Here is an 11,404-nt window from a genome sequence, read left to right as displayed (position 1 = left end):
CCTCGCCTCTCCTCTCCTCTCTTATCCCCTCGCCTCTCCTCTCCTCTCTTATCCCCTCACCTCTCCTCTCCTCTCTTATCCCCTCGCCTCTCCTCTCCTCTCTTATCCCCTCGCCTCTCCTCTCCTCTCTTATCCCCTCGCCTCTCCTCTCCTCTCTTATCCCCTCGCCTCTCCTCTCCTCTCTTATCCCCGCCTCTCCTCTCCTCTCCTCTCTCTCTTATCCCCTCGCCTCTCCTCTCCTCTCTTATCCCCTCGCCTCTCCTCTCCTCTCTTATCCCCTTGCCTCTCCTCTCCTCTCTCTCTTATCCCCTCGCCTCTCCTCTCCTCTCTTATCCCCTCGCCTCTCCTCTCCTCTCTTATCCCCTCGCCTCTCCTCTCCTCTCTTATCCCCTCGCCTCTCCTCTCCTCTCTTATCCCCTCGCCTCTTCTCTCCTCTCTTCTCCCTTCACCCTTGCTCTCCTTTCTTCTCTTCTCTCCTCCTCTCCTCCCCTCCACTCCCCTCCTCTCTTTTCTTCTCCCTTCACCCCTCCTCTCCTTTCTTCTCTTCTCCTCTACTCTCTGCTCTTCTCTCCTCCTCTCCTCCCCTCCACTCCCCTCCTCTCTTTTCTTCTCCCCTCACCCCTCCTCTCCTTTCTTCTCTTCTCTTCTCCTCTACTCTCTGCTCTTCTCTCCTCCTCTCCCCTCTTCTCTCCTCCTCTCCTCCCCTCCACTCCACTCCACTCCTCTCTTTTCTTCTCTCCTCTCTTCTCGACTCCTCTACTCATCTCCTCTCTCCACCTGTCCCCTTCTGTCCCCTCCCCCTCTCCCCTCCCCCTCTCCTCTCCTCTCCTCTCCTCCATGGTTTGTCATCACCTATTAATTGCATTTCAAGCAACATCACAGACGGGGTATTGGAAGTTCATTTGCGTCTGCATGGCGTCACTTGTTTCCACCAGTGAGTAATTTCACCTGGAGAAGCATGGTAATTCCAATCAGATGGAAATATAATTTTACTACAATGAACATAGTCAGAAGGTACAGATAGTGTTAATTGTGTGTGTGTGTGTGTGTGTGTGTGTGTGTGTGTGTGTGTGTGTGTGTGTGTGTGTGTGTGTGTGTGTGTGTGTGTGTGTGTGTGTGTGTGTGTGTGTGTGCGTGCGTGCGTGTGTGTGTGCATTTAAAAAAATACACTACGTTTTTCTCTCAGTGTTAACCCCTGTCCCCCTCTCCTCTCTCCCTACAGAAGTGGCAGTGTGTTGAAGATGCTACGGGGAAACTGAGGCTGTATAAGTGTAAGGCCATGACCAGCATGTCTGCAGAGCGGAAGGAGGGCCCTGCCAACATCAGGTCCCAATTTTACCCCCAGCGCGAAGCAAAGCACATCACAGAGCGCAACACAGAGCCCAACACAGAGCCCGAAGGCTGCAATTGTGACCAGTTCCCTAGCTTCAGACTCAGTGCCTTCAAGAAGAAAAAGTTCCTTTCCAAGAAGAGTAGGTGGAATCTTTTTCACTCTCACGTTCACTCATACAGTACACAAATACTCTGATCACTTCTGACACTCATACTGTATAGTACACAAATACTCTGATCACTTCTGACACTCATACTGTATAGTACACAAATACTCTGATCACTTTTGACACTCATACTGTATAGTACACAAATACTCTGATCACTTCTGACACTCATACTGTATAGTACACAAATACTCTGATCACTTCTGACACTCATACTGTATAGTACACAAATACTCTGATCACTTCTGACACTCATACTGTATAGTACACAAATACTCTGATCACTTTTGACACTCATACTGTATAGTACACAAATACTCTGATCACTTCTGACACTCATACTGTATAGTACACAAACACTCTGATCACGCACTTCTCATGCAAACACATTCAATTCTGCTTTACAAAATGTTCCTCACTCAACCTTGCATGAATGCAGTGTAGCTCACTTCTCATCACTGACTTCTCATCACTGATCACTGGTATGTGGGAGCCACCCTGACGTGGTATGTGGGAGCCACCCTGTGGAGACAATGACAACTTCACTCACAATTATAATTTGAAAGCTTTAGTATGTAACTGTGGGAGAAATGTGAGTTGTAGATCTCTGATTCTCATTGAAAGTAAGTCAGATAAGCGGTTGATTCATTCTACGTGCTCTATTTCTATGCATCCTGTGCTGAACTTTATTTAACTCTCTGCAAACTGGAAACGATTTATCCGGAGGCTGCATTCATTGTAGCTGGGGATTTTAACAAGGCTAATCTGAAAACAAGACTCCCTAAATTTTATCAGCATATCGATTGCGCAACCAGGGGTGGAAAGACCCTGGATCATTGTTACTCTAACTTCTGCGACGCATATAAGGCCCTGCCCCGCCCCCTTTCGGAAAAGCTGACCACGACTCCATTTTGTTGATCCCTGCCTACAGACAGAAACTAAAACAAGAAGCTCCCACGCTGAGGTCTGTCCAACGCTGGTCTGACCAAGCTGGCTCCACACTCCAAGACTGCTTCCATCACGTGGACTGGGAGATGTTTCGTATTGCGTCAGACAACAACATTGACGAATACGCTGATTCGGTGTGCGAGTTCATTAGAACGTGCGTTGAAGATGTCGTTCCCATAGCAACGATTAAAACATTCCTTAACCAGAAACCGTGGATTGATGGCAGCATTCGTGTGAAACTGAAGGCGCGAACCACTGCTTTTAATCAGGGCAAGGTGTCTGGTAACATGACTGAATACAAACAGTGCAGCTATTCCCTCCGCAAGGCTATCAAACAAGCTAAGCGCCAGTACAGAGACAAAGAAGAATCTGAATTCAACGGCTCAGACACAAGAGGCATGTGGCAGGGTCTACAGTCAATCACGGACTACAGGAAGAAACCCAGCCCAGTCACGGACCAGGATGTCTTGCTCCCAGGCAGACTAAATAACTTTTTTGCCCGCTTTGAGGACAATACAGTGCCACTGACACGGCCTGCAACGAAAACATGCGGTCTCTCCTTCACTGCAGCCGAAGTGAGTAAGACATTTAAACGTGTTAACCCTCGCAAGGCTGCAGGCCCAGACGGCATCCCCAGCCGCGCCCTCAGAGCATGCGCAGACCAGCTGGCCGGTGTGTTTACGGACATATTCAATCAATCCCTATACCAGTCTGCTGTTCCCACATGCTTCAAGAGGGCCACCATTGTCCCTGTTCCCAAGAAAGCTAAGGTAACTGAGCTAAACGACTACCGCCCCGTAGCACTCACATCCGTCATCATGAAGTGCTTTGAGAGACTAGTCAAGGACCATATCACCTCCACCCTACCTGACACCCTAGACCCACTCCAATTTGCTTACCGCCCAAATAGGTCCACAGACGATGCAATCTCAACCACACTGCACACTGCCCTAACCCATCTGGACAAGAGGAATACCTATGTGAGAATGCTGTTCATCGACTACAGCTCGGCATTCAACACCATAGTACCCTCCAAGCTCGTCATCAAGCTCGAGACCCTGGGTCTCGACCCCGCCCTGTGCAACTGGGTACTGGACTTCCTGACGGGCCGCCCCCAGGTGGTGAGGGTAGGCAACAACATCTCCTCCCCGCTGATCTTCAACACTGGGGCCCCACAAGGGTGCGTTCTGAGCCCTCTCCTGTACTCCCTGTTCACCCACGACTGCGTGGCCACGCACGCCTCCAACTCAATCATCAAGTTTGCGGATGACACAACAGTGGTAGGCTTGATTACCAACAACGACGAGACGGCCTACAGGGAGGAGGTGAGGGCCCTCGGAGTGTGGTGTCAGGAAAATAACCTCACACTCCACGTCAACAAAACTAAGGAGATGATTGTGGACTTCAGGAAACAGCAGAGGGAACACCCCCATCCACATCGATGGAACAGTAGTGGAGAGGGTAGCAAGTTTTAAGTTCCTCGGCATACACATCACAGACAAACTGAATTGGTCCACTCACACAGACAGCATCGTGAGGAAGGCGCAGCAGCGCCTCTTCAACCTCAGGAGGCTGAAGAAATTCGGCTTGTCACCAAAAGCACTCACAAACTTCTACAGATGCACAATCGAGAGCATCCTGGCGGGCTGTATCACCGCCTGGTATGGCAACTGCAACGCCCTCAACCGTAAGGCTCTACCGAGGGTAGTGAGGTCTGCACAACGCATCACCGGGGGCAAACTACCTGCCCTCCAGGACACCTACACCACCCGATGCTACAGGAAGGCCATAAAGATCATCAAGGACATCAACCACCCGAGCCACGGCCTGTTCACCCCGCTGTCATCCAGAAGGCGAGGTCAGTACAGGTGCATCAAAGCTGGGACCGAGAGACTGAAAAACAGCTTCTATCTCAAGGCCATCAGACTGTTAAACAGCCACCACTAACATTGAGTGGCTACTGCCAACACACTGTCAATGACACTGACTCTACTCCAGCCACTTTAATAATGGGAATTGATGGGAAATGATGTAAATATATCACTAGCCACTTTAAACAATGCTACCTTATATAATGTTACTTACCCTACATTATTCATCTCATATGCATACGTAGATACTGTACTCTATATCATCGACTGCATCCTTATGTAATACATGTATCACTAGCCACTTTAACTATGCCACTTGGTTTACATACTTATCTCATATGTATATACTGTACTCGATATCATCTACTGTATCTTGCCTATGCTGCTCTGTACCATCACTCATTCATATATCCTTATGTACATATTCTTTATCCCCTTATACTGTGTATAAGACAGTAGTTTTTTGGAATTGTTAGTTAGATTACTTGTTGGTTATTACTGCATTGTCGGAACTAGAAGCACAAGCATTTCGCTACACTCGCATTAACATCTGCTAACCATGTGTATGTGACAAATAAAATTTGATTTGATTTGATTTGAAGTTAATATTTTGTGTCTTTTTTATTTTCGGTTTTGCACACCAGTTTCAAACAGCTGAAAATACTATATTTTTGGTTTTTGAAAAGGGGAACAATGAAACAAACTGTGGAACTGGCTTCGATATCCGGATTTGAATTTGAGGGGTGAAGAGATTGTACAATGTTTCTCTACACCCCTCAAATTCAAATTCGGACATCGAAGCCAGTTCCACAGTTTGTTTCATTGTTCCCCTCTAACAAGGGACTGATTTTAGACCTAGGACACCAGGTGGGTGCAATTAATGATCAGATAGAACAGAAAACCAGCGGGCTCCAGACCTCTTAGGGAAGGATTTAAATAACCCTGCTCTACACAATGCCTTGTTTGTTACGTCACATAAAATGAAATTAGGTGAACATGATAAAATGTTGGTAACCAGGAAATGGCAGAGTGATTTCTACACATTGTGCCTTTAAAGTCTCATAGGGCCTGATAGGGCTTAAATACTATGTATAAATCCCTCCACTATCTCACTCTGCTCTCTTCCTGACAGAGATGAAGGCCGTCAAGAGCTATGCCCGTAACCGTTCTGCCCGCGCCGTGGAGATGGAGATAGGAGGGGAACTGTATGCTGTAGACTTGGGGGATGGCTATCAGCCTGTACTGGCCCCCAGGAACCTCAGCGAGGCTGGGGCCCCGGGGCCACGCGACGACACTGAGGACGACTTCAGTGGCATGGGATTCACCATCAGTCCCAGGACTAGCAGCAACAGTCTGGCTATAGTACCTTCTGACATCAAAGTCACACACAGGTCAGGGAGTGTGTTGAGGTTCTATGTGGATGGGTGGGTGTGTTTGTACTGTGTTAGTACTGCATGTTGAATGTGTTGCTAGTACTGCATGTTGAATGTGTTGCTAGTACTGCATGTTGAATGTGTTGCTAGTACTGCATGTTGAATGTGTTGCTAGTGCTGCATGTTGAATGTGTTGCTAGTACTGCATGTTGAATGTGTTGCTAGTACTGCATGTTGAATGTGTTGCTAGTACTGCATGTTGAATGTGTTGCTAGTACTGCATGTTGAATGTGTTGCTAGTACTGCATGTTGAATGTGTTGCTAGTACTGCATGTTGAATGTGTTGAAGGTGTACTATGCCCGAAATCCCTCCGCCATTTCCTGGTTGCTGAATTTCGAATAGTTCACCTAACTTAACACAAAACGTAAAGTGTAGACAAGGGTTATTCGGTTATTCCTTTTATACACTGCTCAAAAAAATAAAGGGAACACTTAAACAACACAATGTAACTCCAAGTCAATCACACTTCTGTGAAATCAAACTGTCCACTTAGGAAGCAACACTGATTGACAATACATTTCACATGCTGTTAGACAACAGGTGTAAATTATAGGCAATTAGCAAGATACCCCCAATAAAGGAGTGGTTCTGCAGGTGGTGACCACAGACCACTTCTCAGTTCCTATGCTTCCTGGCTGATGTTTTGGTCACTTTTGAATGCTGGCGGTGCTTTCACTCTAGTGGTAGCATGAGACGGAGTCTACAACCAAGTGGCTCAGGTAGTGCAGCTCATCCAGGATGGAACATCAATGCGAGCTGTGGCATGAAGGTTTGCTGTGTCTGTCAGGGTAGTGTCCAGAGCATGTACATCAGGAGACGTGGAGGAGGCCGTAGGAGGGCAACAACCCAGCAGCAGGAACTCTACCTCCGCCTTTGTGCAAGGAGGAGCAGGAGGAGCACTGCCAGAGCCCTGCAAAATGACCTCCAGCAGGCCACAAATGTGCATGTGTCTGCTCAAACGGTCAGAAACAGACTCCATGAGGGTGGAATGAGGGCCCGACATCCACAGGTGGGGGTTGTGCTTACAGCCCAACACCGTGCAGGACGTTTGGCATTTGCCAGAGAACACCAAGATTGGCAAATTCGCCACTGGCGCCCTGTGCTCTTCACAGATGAAAGCAGGTTCACACTGAGCACGTGACAGACGTGACAGTCTGGAGATGCCGTGGAGAACGTTCTGCTGCCTGCAACATCCTCCAGCATGACCGGTTTGGCGGTGGGTCAGTCATGGTGTGGGGTGGTATTTCTTCGAGGGGCCGCACAGCCCTCCATGTGCTCGCCAGAGGTAGCCTGACTGCCATTAGGTACCGAGATGAGATCCTCAGACCCCTTGTGAGACCATATGCTGGTGCAGTTGGCCCTGGGTTCCTCCCAATGCAAGACAATGCTAGACCTCATGTGGCTGGAGTGTGTCAGCAGTTCCTGCAAGAGGAAGGCATTGATCCTATGGACTGGCCCGCCCGTTCCCCAGACCTGAATCCAATTGAGCACATCTGGGACATCATGTCTCGCTCCATCCACCAACGCCACGTTGCACCACAGACTGTCCAGAAGTTGGCAGATGCTTTAGTCCAGGTCTTGGAGGAGATCCCTCAGGAGACCATCCGCCACCTCATCAGGAGCATGCCCAGGCGTTGTAGGGAGGTCATACAGGCACGTGGAGGCCACACACACTACTGAGCCTCATTTTGACTTGTTTTAAGGACATTACATCAAAGCCTGTAGTGTGGTTTTCCACATTAATTTTGAGTGAATCCAGACCTCCATGGGTTGATAAATTTGATTTCCATTAATCATTTTTGTGTAATTTTGTTGTCAGCACATTCAACTATGTAAAGAAAAAAGTATTTAATAAGAATATTTCATTCATTCAGATGTAGGATGTGTTATTTTAGTGTTCCCTTTATTTGTTTTGAGCAGTGTATATAATAAGCTCTGGTGAGAGGAGCTCCTTACTAATTAGTGACCTTGATTCATCAATCTAGTACAAGGGGGGGGCAAAAACCTGCAGACACTCTGCCCTCCATGGAATGAGTTTGACTCATGTGATGTAGAGCATTATTGTACAATTTAAACTGTGGTGAAATATATTTTCCATACCTCCATATTTGTATTTTCAGCTGTTTGAAGCTGGTGTACAAAACCAAAAGTAAATAACAAAAACTAAACTTAAAGTTACATATTTCATCTTTAAAACTGCATGTTTAAATGTGTTGTTAATACTACATTATTGTGTTGTTAGCTGGGCTAAATGCTCACTGTGTATCCTGTCCTCAGATGCTCAATCCTGGCTGATGACACAGTGAAGTGTGACACAGGGATCTATAAGTCTGTGCAGGCCTGGAAGGACCACAAACTCCACATCGACCATGAGGTAGGCCAGTTTTCTCAGCCACTCACATAACCCACATCGACCACGAGGCCAGTCTTATCAGCCACTTACATAACCCACATCGACCATGAGGTAGGCCAGTCTTCTCAGCCACTCACATAACCCAGATCGACCACGAGGCCAGTCTTCTCAGCCACTCAAATAACCCACATCGACCACGAGGCCAGTCTTATCAGCCACTTACATAACCCACATCGCCACCACGAGGCTAGTCTTCTCAGCCACTCACATAACCCACATCGACCATGAGGTAGGCCAGTCTTCTCAGCCACTCACATAACCCACGTCGACCACGAGGCCAGTCTTCTCAGCCACTCAAATAACCCACATCGACCACGAGGCCAGTCTTATCAGCCACTTACATAACCCACATCGACTACGAGGCTAGTCTTCTCAGCCACTCACATAACCCACATCGACCATGAGGTAGGCCTGTCTTCTCAGCCACTCACATAACCCACATCGACCACGAGGCCAGTCTTATCAGCCACTCAAATAACCCACATCGACCACGAGGCCAGTCTTATCAGCCACTCACATAACCCATGAGGTAGGCCATCGACCACAAGGCTCTTATCAGCCCCCACTCACATAACCCATATCGACCACGAGGCCAGTCTTATCAGCCACTCACATAACCCACATCGACCACGAGGCCATTCTCATCAGCCACTCACATCGACCACGAGACCAGTCTCATCAGCCACTCACATAACCCACATCGATCACGAGGCCAGTCTCATCAGCCACTCACATAACCCACATTGACCACGAGGCCAGTCTCATCAGCCACTCACATAACCCACATCGACCACGAGGCCAGTCTCATCAGCCACTCACATAACCCACATCGACCATGAGGTAGGCCAGTCTTCTCAGCCACTCACATAACCCACATCGACCACGAGGCCAGTCTCATTAGCCACTCACATAACCCACATCGACCACAAGGCCAGCCTTATCAGCAACTCACATCGACCAGGAGGCCAGTCTCATCAGCAGCTCACATAACCCACATCGACCACGAGGCCAGTCTCATCAGCCACTCACATAACCCACATCGACCACGAGGCCAGTCTTATCAGCCACTCACATAACCCACATCGACCACGAGGCCAGTCTCATCAGCCACTCACATAACCCACATATGACCACAAAACAATGATGCTTTATTTCTCAATGCAGTTGATCTTCAGTGGTCACATAATAGCTGCTAATGAAATCATTGATTGTATAATTATGAGTTCGTTGAACGGGTGGTACTGGGACTCGAATCTACTATCTTAGCTCTGCAAGCACCATTCTCTAACAACTCAGCTGTAGAGGACCACATCATTGTGTTGTGACATTTCTCTGTCTAATCTAATGTCCTAGCTAATCTAATGTCCTGCCGATCTCTCAGATTGAGACCCTGCAGACCAAGATCAAGAATCTGAGAGAAGTCAGGGGTCATCTGAAGAAGGCCCGCCCAGAGGAGTGTGACTGTCTCCGCTACATGTAAAGAAAGAACTTCTCCTCCCCTCCTCTCTCCTCTCCTCCTCTCTCCTCTCCTCTCCCCCCCTCCTCTCCTCCCTACTCTCCTCCTCTCTCCTCTCATCCCCTCTCCTCTGCTCTCCTCTCTTCTCCTCTCTTCTCCTCCCCTCTCCTCTCTTCCCCTTCCCTCCCCTCTTCTCTCTTCCCCTCTCCTCCGCTCTCCTCTCTCCTCCGCTCTCCTCTCTTCTCCTCTATTCTCCTCTCCTCTCTTCTCCTCCCCTCTTCTCTCTTCCCCTCTCCTCTTCTCTCTTCCCCTCTCCTCTCTTCTCCTCTCTTCTCCTCCCCTCTCCTCTCTTCCCCTTCCCTCCCCTCTTCTCTCTTCCCCTCTCCTCCGCTCTCCTCTCTCCTCCGCTCTCCTCTCTTCTCCTCTCTCCTCTCTTCTCCCTCTCTTCTCCTCCCCTCTCCTCTCTTCCCCTCTCCTCTCCTCTCTTCTCCTCCCCTCTCCTCTCTTCCCCTCTCCTCTCTTTCCCTCTCCTCTCCTCTCTTCCTCTCTCCTCTCCTCCCCTCCCTTCCCCACTTCTCTCCTCTCCTATCATCTTCTCCCCTCTCCTTCCCTCCCCTCTCCTTTGCCCTCCTCGCCTCCCCTCTCCCCCTCTCCTCCCCTCTTCTCCCCTCCCCTCTGCTCCCTTCTCCTCTCCTCTCATCTCCTCCCCTCTTCTCTCCTCTTCTCAATCCACAGTTTACGTTGCTCAACTGATTTCTTACAAACCCCCACACACTAAACGCCAGCATTACATTACAGTGACTCTACCACTCAAATAGCTTTTCTTCAGACCCCCTGTGGTTCTCCCTGCAGATATTTATCATAAATGCTGATAATGTGAATATCTGTGTGTGTTTCAGCTACCAGTCTAAGTACAAGAGTAAGCTTAGGCACAAAGGAAGCAGCATTCACCCATTCAGGTAAGGGGTTTGTGTTGTTTATCATGTGTGTCCTTCCTATAAGAAAGAGATGTGAACTCTAGGTGTTCTTATGAACTCTATGTGTAATGATTGTATATCTACAATATACTGTATGTATATATGTATCTATGTGTGACTATTTCATTGTGTGTGTGTGTGTGTGTGTGTGTGTGTGTGTGTGTGTGTGTGTGTGTGTGTGTGTGTGTGTGTGTGTGTGTGTGTGTGTGTGTGTGTGTGTGTGTGTGTGTGTGTGTCATCAGGAAGGGTCAGGATAAGGATAACAAGGCGTGGCTGCTGAAGGACCAGAAGAGGAGGAAGAAGATGAGGAAGCTGCTGAAACGTCTGAGGAACAACGACACCTGTAGCATGCCTGGTCTAACCTGCTTCACCCACGACAACCAGCACTGGCAGACCGCCCCCTTCTGGACAAGTAAGACCCTGTACACACACACGCACACATATACACACGCACACACACTAGCACCGACTATTCTCTCTGTCTGCAGTGGGTCCATTCTGTGCCTGCACCAGTGCCAACAACAACACCTACTGGTGCGTGAGGACCATCAACGAAACTCACAACTTCCTGTTCTGTGAGTTTGCGACTGGCTTCCTGGAGTACTTTGACCTCAACACAGATCCCTACCAGGTCAGTGCTCCTCCTCACTGCTATCACTCACTCCTCTGTAAGATTGTATCTAACAGAGTAATACATTTAGAATATCGTTCTGATTCTAATTACACAGCATTATTTAAATATCCCCAATGTCATGTTAATGGGGATCTATCATGACTGTTATAGAATGTTGTAGTGTCATGTTAAT

General features: G+C 48.3%; 1 protein-coding gene across 7 annotated transcripts in view; it reads left to right on the top strand.

Annotated features, from left to right (window-relative positions):
• LOC112222430 (extracellular sulfatase Sulf-2-like) overlaps positions 1–11,404 on the top strand; it is a 290,565-nt gene that overhangs the window by 268,974 nt on the left and 10,187 nt on the right. For 5 of the 7 annotated variants that reach the window (XM_042304151.1, XM_042304155.1, XM_042304150.1 and 2 more), the window contains 7 exons: positions 1,223–1,472; positions 5,451–5,742; positions 8,030–8,126; positions 9,547–9,641; positions 10,521–10,580; positions 10,841–11,010; positions 11,087–11,229. In XM_042304151.1, coding sequence (XP_042160085.1) covers positions 1,223–1,472; positions 5,451–5,742; positions 8,030–8,126; positions 9,547–9,641; positions 10,521–10,580; positions 10,841–11,010; positions 11,087–11,229 — 1,107 coding nt within the window. The remainder of the gene's footprint in view (positions 1–1,222; positions 1,473–5,450; positions 5,743–8,029; positions 8,127–9,546; positions 9,642–10,520; positions 10,581–10,840; positions 11,011–11,086; positions 11,230–11,404) is intronic. The other 2 variants (XM_042304152.1, XM_042304156.1) reach the window with 1 other exon arrangement.

The sequence above is a fragment of the Oncorhynchus tshawytscha genome, linkage group LG22 (genome assembly GCF_018296145.1).
Source record: "Oncorhynchus tshawytscha isolate Ot180627B linkage group LG22, Otsh_v2.0, whole genome shotgun sequence".
NCBI classification, from domain to species: Eukaryota; Metazoa; Chordata; class Actinopteri; order Salmoniformes; family Salmonidae; genus Oncorhynchus; species Oncorhynchus tshawytscha.
The sequence above is the reverse complement of the archived record's forward strand: the minus strand, read 5'-3'. Positions and strand labels throughout refer to the sequence as shown.